This window comes from Phyllostomus discolor, chromosome 2, assembly GCF_004126475.2.
Source record: "Phyllostomus discolor isolate MPI-MPIP mPhyDis1 chromosome 2, mPhyDis1.pri.v3, whole genome shotgun sequence".
NCBI classification, from domain to species: Eukaryota; Metazoa; Chordata; class Mammalia; order Chiroptera; family Phyllostomidae; genus Phyllostomus; species Phyllostomus discolor.
Genome location: NC_040904.2, coordinates 194,742,670 through 194,760,175, shown reverse-complemented (window position 1 = coordinate 194,760,175; position 17,506 = coordinate 194,742,670). Strand labels below are relative to the sequence as shown.

Genomic DNA, 17,506 nt, shown 5'->3' with positions numbered 1-17,506 from the left:
CTATGGAAAACAGTATGGAACTTCCTCAGAAAACTAAAAATGGATCTGCCTTTTGACCCTGCAATTCCACTGCTGGATCTCTATCCTAAGAATACTAAAACACCAATACAAAAGAACCTTTGCACCCCGATGTTCATAGCAGCACAATTTACAATAGCTAGGTGCTGGAAGTAACCTAGATGCCCATCAGTAAATGAATGGATCAAAAAACGATGGTACATTTACACAATGGAATTCTATGCAGCAGAAAGAAAGAAGGAGCTCCTACCCTTTGCAACAGCATGGATGGAGCTGGAAAGCATTATGCTAAGCGAAACAATCCAGGCAGTGAAAGACAAATACCACATGATATCACCTTTAACAGGAACCTAAACAACAACAAAAAAGAAACAAGCAAAATATAACCAAAGACACTGAAATAGAGGACAGACTGACAGTGACCAGATGGGAGAGAAGAGGGAATTTCAGGGGAGAATGGGAAGGGTTTACAGGAACAAATTTAAAGGGCACATGGACAAAAACTAGGGCAAGGTGGTAATGGGAGGGAAGTGGGGAGGGTTGGGTGGGTGGGCTGGAATGGGAGTAAAAGGGAGGTAACTGTACTTGAACAATGATTAAAATAAAATAAAATAAAAAATTAAATAAGTTGTTAATTACCAAGCCCTTGTTATGTTAAGTGTTAAAGGTACTTATCAAAGAAATAGAAGAAGATAAAAAACTGTGAACTGTAAATTGACAACGAACTCACAACTATGAACAAGTGAACCTAATCACCTGGTCAAAACAAAACAAAACAAAACAAAACAAAATAAAAACTAAGCAAACAACTGGAGCAGGAACAGAATCACAGAAATGGAGATCACATGGAGGGTTATCAATGAAGAGGGGGAGGGGGAGAATGGGTGGAAAAGTTACAGGGGATAAGAAGTATAATAGGTAGACATAAAATAGACAGGGGGAGTTAAGAATAGTACAGGAAACAGAGAAGCCAAAGAACTTACATGTACAGCCCATGGACATGAACTAATGGGGGGAAATGCTGGAGGGTGGCGTGTACAGGGCAGAGGGGGATAAAGGGGATAAAATAATTGGGACAACTGTAATGGCATAAGTAATAAAGTATACTTAAAATATTTGTAATGTTGACTACAGAAGCAGGTTATTAATTTATTCAAAAACTCTTTTTGAGTGATTGTTGTATGTCAGGTATTGTTCAGCACTAGATACACTGTGATGAATACAAAAGCCAGTTAAAGTCCTTGATTCCATGGAATTATCAAATTAATATGATAGATGTATAATAAACAGAAAAATGAATAAATGATGACTTCATATGGTAAAAACTACTATGAGAACCATAAATTATGCTGTGAAATGTAAAGTTGGTTGGGCAGAGGAGTTAAATCATACAGGAGAGATATTCAAAAAAGTAATCAGTGTGTTCAGAGATACACACTGAATGTCAGGAGTATATCCTAAAGAGTTTTGAGAGAGGTAATATCATTGAAATTGATGTGAGGGCCACACCAATGAAATAATATTTAAAGTGAGAACTGAATGATAAGAAGTAGACAGGCAAGTAAGGCAGAGAGAACAGCTGGTGCAAGGTCATAAGATTAATAACACCATCATCTGGTAAAAGAATGCTAATTAAAGGATAGCCAGCCTGCCTTCCTGTACTTTCCTCTTGCTGCCTATTTCATAAATACAAAAAGAGTCAATATCCATCCCAACTGAGTGGTTGAGTGAATGGAGAGGACTGAGTGGTGGGTGGGGAAAAGAACATGTATAGTTTTGTCAACCAGTGTAAGAAATCTGAGCTTCATCTTAACCTCAATAGAAAGCAGGTGGTGGCTTAAAAAAAAAGAAATGAAATGAAAAGAAGAAAAGAAAAAAATATGCAAAATAAATTTTAAAACTTGTCTCTGGCTGACAGAGAAAAAAATATATCATGGAAGAGAAGGAGTGAACCTAGATGACCACTAACAAATGTTGGTTAATCCAGGCAAGAAGTATTTTTTTTTTCTGGATGAAGATGATAATGAAAATAGAAAGAGTAAAAGGATTAAGGATCTATTTGAAGAGAGAGCCAATAGAACTTGCTGTTCCATTGGAGTAAAGGGGAAGAGAAGTGAAAGAAATGAAGATTCACTCCTATCTATAGAGCTTAAGTAATGGTAGTGACATTAACTGAAATGAGAAATATAGTAGGCAGGAAATATTTAGGTACAGGGATTGAGCAGGTGGAATAAAACATCCTGCTTTGTGACAGTTATGTTGGGGGAGGTAGGGGTGGAGGACTGAGCACACAGGTAGAAGGACTCACGGACACGGACAACAGTGTGGTGATTGATGGGGGACTGGGGGTATAAGGGACTAAATAATAATGAAAAAATACAATAAAGACTAAATGAAAGAAAAAAGCCATCCTACTTTGGAATAAATTTGAGTGGCCCATTAATATTCAAGTGGAGATGTCAGGTAGCTAATGGAAAATATGAGTTTGGAGTTAATGGCAAAGAGCAGTTATGGCATTTGCTGTCAGTATACAGAAGTCATTTAGGCCATGGGCCTTAGGAAGGGAGTATAGTTAAGGAAGAGGAAAGAGTGTGATATGGAGCCCTAAGAGAATCTAAAATATAGAGGCTGAGCACAGGAGGTGCAACTCTGTACAAATAAGATCAACAATCAATGAGGTAGAATAGAGAGAACAATCAGTGAGATAGAGGGATCATCAGAAGGCAAAAAGAAAAAAAATGAGAAAGAAAGAGAAGTCAACCTGTTGAAAGCTGCTAAAAGGTCAAGAATAATGAAGACAGTCAGGTTTGTTATATTTTATTTTCTTACTGATTCTGAAGAATGGTGGAGCCTAAAACTTAAATGGATAGTTAAGAATTGTGTGAGACACAAAAGTGGACACAGTGAGTGATTAATGACCATACTTTTGAAAACATGGCTGTGGTGCAGAAAAAAAGAAGGGCTTAGGTAGTAGCTAGGGAGAGAATCCTGGTAGAGGATGAATGTTGTTTATTCAGGTATTTTTAATGATGTGAGACACTTGAGGCCATATGAAGAAATAGGGAGAAGTTGATGGTGTTGAGGAAGAAGGCATAATTGAAGATCTGAAGACTTTGACAAGATGAGTGTGATTAGAATCTATGGCCGGAGAATAACAACTGGCCTAAGATAAGAACTAAGGCCACTGATGTTTGAGCCAAGAAGAGAGCCTGTGCACAGGCCACAAGTTGGTAGATGTGTTGAAATGAAGATGAGGAGTTGTTTGTGTTCTAATTTCTCAGTGAGGTAAGATGCAAGATCCTGATTTTGAGAATGGGTAGTAGGAATCAGGTTTTGAGAGTGGGAAGAGAACACATCATTTGTAAGATATAATTTTAAAGATAGAACAAGCACACATATTGGAGGAGTACAGTAGAACTTCAGGGCAGTGTGGAATGCTCATTAGAGATTGTGTCCATGAATTCAAAAATAGACTAGCAATGTGCTGTGTGTTCTTTTCTTGCCTTATTAGTCTAGTACAGGCAAAGAGTAGTTAGGTAGTTGATTTCAACCATCCTTGTGTGTGTGTCCAATAAGAGTGACAAAGAGGAGGCAAGGGAGTTTAGTATAATTAAAAGAAAATGATTATAATGTTGGATCATATTATGTAATCTGGCTAGGAAAAGTTTAAAGATATGAGGAGAGAAGAAAAGTAAGAAAAATCAATAGTGGAAAGATTGGGTGTCTCCATGAAGATGAAAATTATTGGAAGAGGATCATTAAAGTTTATGAGCCATAGGATAAGTAGCAAAGAAAGAGAATGGAATAAAGAAATTGAGGTTTCAAGGTGTACAGTTACTGATGATTGGTAGTATATGCATAACTAGAGAGTCTGGATGGAAGGGAAGGTGCTTAGAAATGAGGAATTCAACAAACTGAGAGGCCAGGATTGTTGCCTTAGTTGCATTTAAGTATGTTGTAGTAACTATTAATGGTCCCAGGAGTAAGAAGACATAGATGAAGAAACTCATGAGTCTGGTGCTGCAATCTTTAGTGGACAAGGAAGGGGGTGGGGGAGCATTGAGCAGAAGGTTGGGTGATGACAGCAACAGACAGAAGTAGTAGGTGGTATTGCCTCATGTTGTTAGTTTCAATGTAATGTGATGTTGAGAAGGAACACAGAAGAGGAATTGTTGAAAATGGCAATCAAGAGCAAGCAGCATACCTAATTCAAATCTCAGCACAGAGAAAAGTGTGTTGAAAGAGAAGCACACTATCTCTAATTGATAGGAAAATCAATGTTTCCAGGAAGAGTCAGGTTTGAGCTGAACATAGAAGTGAAGGGAGAATTGGGGGAATAAGAGAATTTGCAGATGATGGGCTCCACATTCCAAAAAACTCTGGAGAAGATTTTGGGAGATTGGAATCAGGGAGCACAGAGTACACAATAATAAAGGAGACAGGCCCAGAAGATGAAGTTTCAACCAAAAAGACCAATATACTGAGGGCCTCTTAGAAGAGACAAATTCAAGCAGAAAATATGGAGAATGAGGCCACTGACCTTCTAACAGTTCTCCATGATGTGGCAGCCAGGAGGTAAATAACAAAACAAACAAACAAACAAACAAACAAACAAACAAACAGAAACTTTCTTGACAGGATTATTTCATGGGTCCTACCTAAGAGAGGTCTTTGTTTTGCTTGTCTTTCCAGGTTCTTCCTTTGCAAATCCTGTATCACTCTCCACCCTGTTTCTGCTCTGGCCATGATAGAATGTTCTGAGTACCTCAGATATTCCATGTCCTCTCCCAACTCAGTATTTACAGTGATGAAAATGATCTGTCCACTTTCTTTCTTTGAGAAACTCACACTCATCCTGTAGGTGTCCATCCAAATATGATTCCTTCTTTTGCCCCTAGTATACACATCCAAGCACTTTCTCATTTTTCACGACACTTGAAACTTCTGCCTCATGAGACAGCACTGGATTGTAAGCTCTATGAGATCCATGACTATAATTTTTCTCTTCTCTGTCCTCTTAAGTATAAATTTGCACCTACAGGCACTCAATTACTATCAACCAATAGACTGACTTGAGAAGTAGTCTAAGTGGTATGGATGCATTTCAGAGTAAAATATCATGAGTTTAAGGGGTGAAGCAATCAGGATTGATTCTCTGCTCTGCCCCTTACCTTAAGGTGCTGGGCATATCCATTAATTACCCCTGATTAGTTAGCAATTCCTAAAAAAAGGCTATCAGAGTATTAATGGTGCCCCCACATGTTTTTGCCAATGTCTTTGATATTTTCCACATAAATTGCTATGAGCACAGGTTTTCTCATTTTTTTCTTTGAAACCAGATTGCAACATGTGGATTAAATCATCTTCATCTTATACACTCATCTTAAAATCATCTGTTAGGTTTGAAAATGTCAATATCACTAACAGCATCCTACCTGGGTGGGACAGACACATAGAAACAGACAGTAAATACCTGCACATGTGATGTAAGCTTCCTCCTTTGGACTGCATGAACTGTATTTCCAAGGGTCAGAAGGGCACTGCCAGAGAGACACATCAGTGTTCCGACACTGGATTCCATCCACCCACCGGGGTCTAGAACCCTCCCTATAATAAACAGAAGTGTTAAGGGTCCCACTGTCCCCACAGCCAAGGTGTCTGCAGATTGTGGACAAGGTCATGGCTTCCATGGGGCTGCGGCAGACACTGCCCCAGGTCCCATTGTAGAAGACTTCCAGCCACCCGGCACACTCCTGGTTCTCACTCACCATCCTCAGGGCCAGGAACTCTAAAAGTAAAAGGCAGAAACAGGGCTCAGTGAGTGGTCCACTCAAAGCTCTGCCTTCTTTCTCCCAGAGGATGTGAACACTCATCACTGAGTCTGCTGAGGAGACTGCCACTAAGTGGCAAGACTGAAATTTGTGTCCCTTTTCCTTGACTTTGTCCTTTTGTGTCTGTCTATCTCTACCACAAAGATGTAGTGGAACATGAACAGAGAGGAACACCAGCCTGGGCCCTCTGCAGGGAAAGCCAAATCCTGCTTCTGACAAAACTTCTGTCAGAGTATGTGAAAGGGAGTGTCTATAGTGCGTGGTAGGTGTAACAATGGACTCGCAAAGATTTCTACATCCTGCCCCATGGAACTTGTGAAATTTTACCTTTTATGGGGAATAGACTCTGTGGTTACTATTAAGATAAGGAATTTGGGATGGTGAGATTGACCTGAGATATAGCACGTTACACAGGTGAGGTCAGTCTAATCACATTCTTAGATCCATTGTCCTGAAAAACAAATAAACTTTCTCTACTTCAGTTCAGAGAGAAATGTGGCTAAAGAAGAATGGTCAGAGAGAGGCAACATTATTTGAAGAAAAAAAAAGGGAACATGGAGCCTGCGAATGAATGCACTCCAGCTTTGGAAGGTAGAAAAGCCAGAGAGAGGAAGTCTTTCCTGGAGCCTCCAGAAGGAATGCAGCCCTGTGGACACCTTGGTGTCAGCCCAGTGAGACCCGTGCCAGACTTCTAATGTAGAGAATTGTAAACTAATAAATTTGTGTTGTTTTAAACCACATGGTAATTCATTATGGCATCAGTAAATGAATAAAAATCTCAAGATTTTAGTACCATAAACAACTGAAGAGTGAGCCCTGCTTTCAATGGAAACTCTGTAAAAAATGGCTTTGTCAGAAGATATTGCTGAGAAGGAAGGACCAGAGTCCCAGCCACTGTAAGACAAAAGGAAAGCACCAATCCCCATACCTGCTACACAGAGAGGCCCTGTGGAAGGATGCTTCCTTCTCCCCTAGACCTTTCAGCAACACCTGTCAGGGCTCAGACTCCCATCCTCAAGGGCCCCCGCCTCCTCCCCAGCCCATGGACAATGTGCAGCACTGACCTGAGCAGATGACCCCAGCGTCTTCCTTGTGCCAGCAGTCATGCTGTCCCAAGACCTGGGAAGGGCACTTCCACAGGTGGGACTCCCTTCCTGTGCAGTTCACATCATCCAGCCATATCTGGCCTGATCCTGCCCCAAAGTGAGCAGAGACCATGGCATCAAGTGCTTCCCCACAGCCCAGCTGTCTGCACACCACCTGGGCATCATTCAGTTCCCAGCTGTCATCACAGATGGTTCCCCAGGAGCCCTGGTGTAGGATCTCTACCCTTCCAGCACAGCGACTGCCCCCATTCACCAGGCGGAGCTGTCTGCTATCTGGGGAGAGAGAATCATGTCAATGGGACATTACTCAGGGAAAGAGAAGGGTTTTCTGGTCCTGTGGGAGCCCTCACCTGAGCAGTTAGCAGGGCAGTTCTCTGACGGTGCAGAGCCTGCTGGTTCAGATGTAGAGTTGCACTGGGGTAGCACCTGGGTCTTGTTACCTAGATAAACAATAGACAGTGAGTATAGTTGAAGAGCAGGAAACTTATTTTCTTTTAAAAAATATATTTTATTGATTATTCTATTACAGTTGTCCAATTTTTTTTCTGCCTTTTATTCCCCTCCATCCTCTATTCCCACTGCTACCATCATTCCCCCACCTTAGTTCATGTCCATGGGACATACATGTAAGTTCTTTTGCTTCTCCATTTCCTATACTACTCCTAACTTCCCTGTCTATTTTGTGCCTGCCATTTATACTTCTTATTCCCTGTACCCTTTCCCCTATTATCCCTTCGCCCCCTCTCTGCTGGTAAACTTCCACCTCATCTCTATTTCTGTGAACCTGTTCCTGTTCTACTCATTCCTTGGATGCCTTGCTTAAACCTAAGCAAGGTTAGGGCACCTTTTTGGTTAGGCTGCAAAGGTTTTTTTTTTTTTTTTAGGTTGCTAGTTTAGGGTTTTTTTTTTTAGGTTCTGTTGTTGATAGTTGTGAGTTTCTGTCATTTTACTGTTCATATCTTTTATCTTCTTCTTTTTCTTAGATAAGTTCCTTTAACATTTCATATAATAAGCACTTGGTGATGATGAACTCCTTTAACTTGACCTTATCTGGGAAGCACTTTATCTGCCCTTCCATTCTAAATGATAGCTTTGCTGAATAGAGTAATCTTGGATGTAGGTCCTTGCCTTTCATGACTTTGAATACTTCTTTCCAGCCCCTTTTTGCCTGCAAGATTTCTTTTGAGAAATCAGCTGATAGTCTTATGAGCATTCCTTTGTAGGTAACTTCTTTTTTTCTCTTGCAGCTTTTAAGATTATCTCCTTCTCTTTAATTGTGGGGAATGTAATTATGATGTGTCTTGGTATGCACTTCCTTGGGTCCAACTTTCTCGGCTCTGAGATTCCTGGATTTCCTGGAAGTCTATTTTTTTTGTTGGATTAGGGAAGTTCTCCTTCATTATGTTTTCAAATAAGTTTTCAATTTCTTGGTCTTCCTCTTCTCTTTCTGGAACCCCAATTATTCAGATGTTGGAACATTTAAAGTTGTCCCAGAGGTTCCGAAACCTCTCCTCATTTTTTTTAATTCTTGTTTCTTCATTTTGTTCTGGCTGAAAGTTTCTTTCTTCTTTCTGCTCCAAACCATTGATCTGAGTTCTGGTTTCCTTTCCAACACTGTTGGTTCCCTGTACATTTTCCTTTATTTCACTTTTCGTAACCTTCACTACATCCTCTATTTTGTTACCATACTCAGTCATTTCTGTGAGTATCCTGATTACCAGGGTTTTGAACTCTGCATCTGATAAGTTGACTATCTCTTCATTGCTTAGTGGTATTTTTTATAGAGCTATGATCTGTTTTTTCATTTGGGATGTTTGTTTGTTTGTTTATTTATTTATCTCATTGAACCTCTTTTGTAGTTAGGGGTGGAGCCATAGGTGTGTTCTGGGGAGGAAAACCTTGTCAGCAACCTACCAATTTTACTTACTAATTCCAAATGATTTTACATATTTGGGGAGGAATAGGACAGAAGGGGGGGAGCGAAAGAGAGAGAGAAATTATGGTAAGATACTAACATTGGTGGAATGCGGGTAAAAGTTATCTGGGAATTATTAGTTTTGCAACTTTTCTGTCAGTGACAAAAACAAAAATATAGAAATATAGCAGGAGAAAACAATCCAGAGAGAATCCATTCCTAAGACACTTTCACTAAAAGAAATATTCAGAACAACATGTGACTTCTGGCCAAGATGGAGGCATAGGTAGATACACTTTGCCTTCTTACACAACCAAAAGAAGAACAACAACAAATTTAAAAACAAAAAAATAACCAGAAATGCCAGAAAATTGAACTGTATGAAAGTCCGAGATCCAAGGAGTTAAAGAAGAAACATTCATCCAAACTGGTAGGAGGGGCAGAGACGAACAACCTGGGTGGAGAGGACTTGAGACAAGGTGGCAGTTCAAGGACCTGGGCTGGTGAGGCGGCAGCTGGCAGAGTGGCTGGCCCTGTATTTGCATGTGGATAAACTGGAAGGAACAATTGGGGAGTGAAACAGGTCCTGCAGCCCAGGGTTCCAGTGTGGGGAAATAAACACTCAAAAGCTCTGATTGAAAACAACTGTGGGGGTTGAGCCAGCAGGAGAAACTCCCAGACTCATACTAGAGTTCACTGGAGAGAACCACAGGGTCCTGGAACATACACAATGCACCCCCATATAGCACCACAGCACAACTATATGGGTTGCCCTGTCCTGGTGAATACCTAAGGCTCGGCCCCTTATTATATAACAGACATGCTGTGATTAAAGAAATAAGGCCCAAACGAAAGAACAGATCAAAGCTCTAGAAAAAATACAACTAAGGGATGAAGAGATAGCAAACCTATCAGATGCAGATTTCAAAACACTGGTATTCAGGATGCTCACAGAAATGTTTGAGTATGGTTGCAAAATAGAGGAAAAAGAGAAGGCTATGAAAAAAGAAACAAAGGAAAATGTACAGGGAACCAACAGTGAAGAGAAGAAAACCGGAACTCAAATCAACAGTTTGGAGCAGAAGGAAGAAAGAAACATTCAATCAGAACAGAATGAAGAAACAAGAATTCAAAAAAATGAGGAGAGGCTTAGGAACTTCTGGGAAATCTTTAAACATTTCAACAACCAAATAATTGGGGTTCCAGAAAGAGAAGAGGAAGACCAAGAAATTGAAAACTTATTTGTAAACATAATGAAGAACTTCCCTAATCCAATAGAGGAAATAGACTTCCAGGAAGTCCAGGAAGGTCAGCGAGTCCCAAAGAAGTTGGACCCAAGAAAGCAGACACCAAGATACATCATAATTACACTCCCCAAGATTAAAGATGAGGAAAGAATCTTAAAAGCGGCAACATTAAAAGAGAAGGTACCTACAAAGGAGTTTCCATAGACTGTCTGCTGATTTCTCAAAAGTAACCTTGCAGGCAAGAAGGGGCTGGAAAGAAGTATTCAAAGTCATGAAAGGCAAGGACCTACATCCAAGATTGCTCTATTCAGCAAAGCTATCATTTAGAATGGAAGGGCAGATAAAGTGCTTCCCAGATAAGGTCAAGTTAAAGGAATTCATCATCACCAAGTGCTTATTATATGACATGTTAAAGCGGCTTATCCAAGGAAAAGTAGATCAAAAACTGAATAGTAAAATGACAAGAAACTCACAACTATCAACAAATGAACCTAAAAAACAAACTAAGCAAACAACTAGAAGAGGAACAGAATCATAGAAATGGAGATCACATGTGGAGTTATCAGTGGGGAGAGGGGAGAATGGGAGAAAAGGTACAGGGAATAAGAATCATAAATGGTAGGTACAAAATAGATACAGGGAGGTTAAGGATATTATGGGAAATGGAGAAGCCAAAGAACTTGTATGTATGACCCATGGACCTGAATGAAGGTGGGGGAATGATGGTGGTAGTAGGGATATAGGGTGGAGGGGAATAAAAGGGAGAAAAAATGGGACAAGTGTAATAGCATAATCAATAAAATGTATTTTAAAAAAGAAATACTAAGAACATCAGAAATCTAAAATGCCAAGGAGAAAACCTAGTGGAAGATGTGTAAAACCTCTGAGAGAAAATAAAGGCCTAAATGATTGGAGATATATACCATAAAAATAAGTTTGGAGACTCAATATTCTCAAGGTTAAATGTCTTCAAATTCATGTGTAGAATAAATATAATCTCAATCAAAATGCCATTATACTTTTTTGGAGGGTGAAAAGTGACAAGCTGATTCTAAAATTTATAGGGTATGAGTATGCAAAAGAGTGAGAATGACTAACACAGTACACAACAAAAGTCACAAAGTTAGAGGAATTATTAGAAGTATGATAAAGTAACTTCTTTAAAGTTTGCTAGACTTGTTATAGAGTTACAATAAGTAAGAAAGTGTGGCAGTGGTGCAGGGATAGATACATGATACAGTGGAACAGAACAGAATCTAGAGAAAGACTCAGGCATACATGTAGTCTATGACAAAGGTGCCACTGCAATAGGGAAAAGAGTCTTTTCAGGAAAAGATTCTGATTCGATTGGATATCTATTAAAAAATATGAAACTTGACCCTTATCTCACACTATACATAGATATGACACCCCAGGGGGACTGTACAATTATATGCAAAAGAAAAATTATTAAGCTACTATAAGATACTCTTGATGAATATTTTGTGATCTTCAGGTAGGCAAGTTCTCTTAAAAAGGATATAAAAAACCTTAAATATACAGGAAAAAGTTGATAAGTAATACCCATTGAAAGAACTTGGCTCAACAAAGAACACCATACCATTAAGAGACTAAAAAAAGTCCAAGGATCAAACATATAAAATAAATGCACATATCTGCACCAAAAATCATTGTCATGGTAATTTATAACATTATATTTGTAATAGTTAAGAATTAGAAACAACTCAAATATACTATCAGTTGAATTGATCAATATATGGTCATATGATTATTCAATAGAATACTTTATAGCAACAAAAATGAATAAACTGCTGCTTAAGCAATAATATAAATGAACTCCAAACATAATGTGAAGTCAAAGAAGTTAGGCACACTAAAAACATATCATGATTTTATATAAAGTTCAAAAAAATGACAAAAATATTTTAAGGTAGTAGAACTTAGAATATGCTCCTTTTTGGAGTGGAGAGAGGGCAAAGTGAATGGTGGGAGGGGAAGGTGACTTCCTGGGTGCTTTTAATTGTCTCTTTATTAACCTGGGGTGTAGTAAATGACTGAGAGATACACTGATTACTTATACATGCTCTATGATCATACTTAAATAAAATGTTTATATGAAAAATATTACCTCTTAACACTTCTTACCTTGACCAAAAAAATGAATGAACAATGAGAAGACCCATATTTCTTATTTCTCTGAAATACGTTACCTTTGAAAGCAGCTTTTCCACACTGTCTGCTCTTAGGGACATTTCACTCAAGAAACATCCTTAGTACCAGGTAGCCCTTCTCTTTCTCTTACCTGAACAGATCACTGAGGCTGTGTTCCCAGGGGTACAGTCAGGAATGCCCAGGGCAGTCACAGGGCAATTCCACAGGAAGGACTCAGTCCCTGAGCAGTGAAATTGGGCTTTCCAGATCTGACCACCTCCTCCCACAAAGTAGGCTCCTTTTGGGGTAGAGATGGCAACTCCACAGCTGAGCTGACGACAGACCACATTGGCATTGGCCATGTTCCAGTGAGAGGCACAGAGCATTCTCCATCTTCCAGAAATATTCATCTCCACTTGTCCTTCACACTGAGAGGTGCCATTTTTCATGAGCCGCACTTCTGTGTATGTTGGTAGGAGAAAACAGGATTTTATCAAAACCTCATGTTTTTCTGACCCCAACGGAGTGTGCAGGGAGGTTAAAGTCCCGCTGTACATCTCACCTGAACAGACAACTTGAACAGCCCGACTGTGCTGGCAAGCACCTCCTGGGCAGGGCACTCTGGGGCAGATCCTGAGCTCAGGCTCTTGCCCCTCACATTGGAACTCTTCAGCCCATGCCTGTCCACCTGAGTTTCTGAAAGGCACATCCACCAGGACAGACACTGCTTTGCCGCACCCCAGCTCTGCACAGATGACCTGGGCAGTGGGCCATATAAAGTTCGCATCAGACACTGTAGTCCATTTATTTCCAGAGTGCACTTCTACTTGCCCTGAGCAGGGTCCACTCCCTCCAGCCAGACGCACAAATCCTGAGAGAAAAAAAACAGACCAAGTGAAGTGTTCATGATCTTGGCTTGGCAACTGGAAAAATGTCATAGGCAATGGTGTGAAAGTTTTACTTTTCTAGTGGTGGGGCATGGAAAAGGATTGTGACAGTTATTGTCAGAATTGCATTTTCATAAACAAGTTTCTGAGGAGAAATGCACACTTTGAAGTTGGTTAGAAATGAGAATTTTTTACTTAGTGGCCCAAGGAGATTGCACTGTAGTGGGCTTTCTTTTTAAATATATTTTATTGATTATGCTATTACAGTTGTCCCATTTTCCCCCTTTCACTCCCCTCTAACCTGTGCACCCTCTCCCACCCACATTCCCCCCTTTAGTTCATGTCCATGTATCATAAGTTCTTTAGTTTCTACATTTCCCATACTATTCTTGCCTTCCCCCGTCTATATTCTACCTACCATCTATGCTACTTATTATCTGTACCTTTTCCCTCCTCTCCTCCTCCCACTCCCCTGTTGCTAACCCTTCATGTGATCTCCATTTCTGTGGTTCTGTTCCTGTTCTAGTTGTTTGCTTAGTTTGTTTTTGTTTTTGTTTCAGGTGTGGTTGTTAATAATTGTGAATTTGCTGTCATTTTACTATACATGCTTTTTATCTTCTTTTTCCTAGATAAGTCCTTTTAACATTTCATAAAATAAGGGCTTAGTGATGATGAACTCCTTTAACTTGACCTTATCTGAGAAGCACTTTATCTGCCCTTCCATTCTAAATGAAAGCTTTGCTGGATAGAGCAATCTTGGATGTAGGTTCTTGCCTTTCATGACTTTGAATACTTCTTTCCAGCCCCTTCTTGCCTGCAAGATCTCTTTTGAGAAATCAGCTGACAATCTGATGGGAACTCCTTTGTAGGTTACTGTCTCCTTATCTCTTCCTGCTTCTAGGATTCTCTCCTTCATTTTTACCTTGGCTAATGTAATTATGATGTGCCTTGGTGTGTTCCTCCTTGGGTCCAACTTCTTTGGGACTCTCTGAGCTCCCTGGACTTCGTGGAATTCTATTTCCTTTGCCAGATTGGGGAAGTTCTCCTTTATTATTTTTTCAAATAACTTTTCTACTTGTTGCTCTTCCTTTTCCCCTTCTGGTACCCCTATGATTCGGATGTTGGAACATTTAAAGATGTCCTGGAGGTTCCTAAGCCTCTCCTCATTTTTTTGAATTCTTATTTCTTCATTCTTTTCTGATTGGATGTTTATTTCTTCCTTCTGGTGCACTCCATTGATTGGAGTCCCAGTTTCCTTCCCATCACTATTGGTTTCCTGTACATTTTTCATTATTTTCCTTATTGTAACCTTCATTTTTTCATCTAATTTGTGACCAAATTCAACCAATCCTGTGAGCATCCTGATCACCAGTGCTTTGAAGTGTGCATCTGATAGGTTGGCTATTTCTTCATTGCTTAATTGTATTTGCTATGGAGCTTTGGTCTGTTCTTCCGTTTGGGTCATTATTTTTTTGTCTTGCCATGCCTGTTATATATGAGGGGCGGAGCCTTAGGTGTTCACCAGTGTGGGTCAACCCAGTTGCTGGGTTGTGATGCTATATGTGGGGACGGGTTCCAAGAGAGAACAATGGCACTTGCTCTGCTCTGTGTCAGCTTTCAGTCCCTTCTGCCCATTCCCCCAATCAAACTGCACCTTTCTGGTGCTGATTTCTGTGTGGGTGGGTTTGTGTATGTTCTAGGACCCTGTGGGTGTCTCCAACGAACTCTCCTGTGAGGCTGAGAGTCTCTCCCTGTGCCTCAACCCCCACAGGTGTTTTCAATTGATTTGAGGCTTTATTTCCCAGCGCTGGGACCCTGAGTTGTTTGGTCTGTTTCACTCCTCAGTTTTGCTTGGTTTATCTGTGAGTGAGTGTGGGACCACCCAGTCCACCAGGTGCCTTGTGTGCAGTGCCTAGCTTCACAATTGCCGCCTCGCTGGGTCTGCCTGTTGCCACCCCAAGCCTGGGGTCTGCCAGCCACAGCCTGCATGCCCAGGGTCCACCCGTTGCCATCTTGCACTCCCAGGGTGCCCTGTGTGCCCAGTGCCACTGGTTTTTGTGCCACAAGCCCTCTCTGCTCGGCTGTCCCACTCCACCCAGCCTACTGGCCTGGATGAATGTGTCTATTTTAACTCCTTGGTTGTTGGACTTCCATACAGTTCAATTTTCTGTCAGTTCTGGTTGTTATTTTGTTTCTAAATTGTTGTTGCCCTTATTTTGGTTATTCAAGGAGGCACAGTGTGTCTACCTATGCCTCCATCTTGGCTGGAAGTCCTGTAGTGGGCTTTCAAACTTGGGTGTAGAGGTATGAAAAACTGAATTAACCCATAGTATAAAAAAGTCCATGGGATTCCAGCAGTCAGAGGCCTATCAGGCAGACAAGGTTAGATGATAACCTAAAATTTGGGGGGCTAGAATTCTGAGCAGCTTTACCTCACAAGCCAATCTTTTTTTTTTTTTTTTAAGATTTTCTTTATTTTATTTTTAGACAGAGGGGAAGGGAGAGAGAAACAGAAGGAGAGAAACATTAGGTGTGGTTGCCTCTAGCATGCCCCTAACTAGGGACCTGGCCTGCAACCCAGGCATGTATGTGACCTGACCAGGAATTGAACCGGCAACCTTTTGGCTTTGAGGCCAGTGCCCAATCCACTGAGCCACACCAGTCAAGGCCAAAAGCCAATCTTGAAGTGACAGGATAGAGCAAACTATGAGGGTTGGCATAAGTGCATGTCAAATCGTAGACAGACTTATAGTTCAAGTGAGGAAATATAGATATAACCAATACAATTTTACCATTTCACATTTTATTTTTTCCACAAGTTTTGATGGCAAAAATTCCAAGAATTTCTTAGGTGACCTGGTGTGAAATAAATTGTCTAAAGATGAGTTTGGATGTTAAGAAAGCTTAACAATTGTGGTAAAGGGACTGAATGATCCTACTCATCTTTCTTGAACCCTATGATTTGCCAATGAACCTGGAAAAGAGTGAGTTCTCAGGGGGAATATGTAAGACAGCTAAGTCTGTTGATCACTTCATACTGGGTTTTTCTTCCCAGACAGGAAAATCTTAGCAAATGATAAGATGTAAGAGTAACTGAGGTATGTTAATCCTATCTGTATGCTAACTGTATATCTCTCTCCCACCTGGATTCTCGAGATAAGAAGCCAGCATGCTGCAAAAAAAAAGGAGAGGGAGATGGAGGAAGCATAGAACAAACAAACTATAATTTGGAGACTTCCAAATTGCAAAAAGTTTAGTATAATCAAAAGATATAAATATTTGGGAAAAATACTTGTGGACCAACTTTTTACTACATTTTATCACCCTGTGCTCCTCCTATCTACCACCTAACCACAAGGCACAGAGAGAAAACATAATATATGTATAATATGCATATATAATAAATATATATTATATATACCAAAATATATGTATATATATCTTTCAAAAGAGAGTTGATTGTAACAAAGACTCACTTGGGGGCTCCCCTACTACCATACATTTCTTCAGCATGTCACATAACATGACACCAAACATTCATATTGACTAAAGTTGTTCACTCCTGTGAGGTGACAAATCCTCTCATTGGTCTGTGATTGGAAAGGAGATTTTAACATCTATGTGAGACTGGTATTGCTAGTGAGAAGTGAAGTTTTAATAATTCAGTACTTCCATAGGTGTTATCATCTGAAGAAAACTAGTATTGGGGCTCACCACAGAGAATCCCCAATTGTTTTGTGCTATTTATGTGTTTATGGGAAGGTAAGTGAAGTTTCTGAGGGTGAGGGAAGAATCTGTCTGACATGGGGATCTCACTGAACTTCTGACTGGCTTATCTGAGAAGAAAGAGTGAGTGAAATTTTCAGGGTAGGTGCTAGGCTTACATTGAGAGCTCCTGTCCAGCTCTTGACCCTTTCATTGGAAAGTGGTCTTCCTGACCTGATCCTAAAAATGTTGGGACACATTTCCAAAAACCTGCCTAAGCAAAAGAAATGACAGAGGATAATTAGTTTTTATCAAGAAATATGGAATTTAGAATTAAAATGTTTAACCTAATACTGTGGCAGGAAAAGAAACTGCTCTCTGTAACACTTGCAAGTTTTGTCAGGACAAAAGCTGAGTAAAAGTTATTTTTAGGTAAGGAGCTGGCTAGCAAGACATTACTAAGTAACGTTATCTGAAGGTCACTATGCCCCTGCTTCTGATTGCTTGCTTTCAGCAGCTGGTCCTTCTCCCTTTCTGCCTGTGTAACTGGTATATAAAAAGGACCCCTAACCCCGCCTTTATGGGCTCAGGATTTGGGATTCTCCTCTGAGCCCCCCCCCCCCGGGTAATAAAGTTTGTGCTTCGT

General features: G+C 40.3%; 1 protein-coding gene across 1 annotated transcript in view; it reads right to left on the bottom strand.

Moving 5' to 3' along the window:
• The window catches only part of LOC114513903, a 364,074-nt gene that overhangs the window by 105,560 nt on the left and 241,008 nt on the right, over positions 1–17,506 (bottom strand). The window contains 5 exon segments of the mRNA XM_036016964.1: positions 5,492–5,806; positions 6,914–7,228; positions 7,306–7,395; positions 12,420–12,737; positions 12,831–13,139. Coding sequence (XP_035872857.1) covers positions 5,492–5,806; positions 6,914–7,228; positions 7,306–7,395; positions 12,420–12,737; positions 12,831–13,139 — 1,347 coding nt within the window.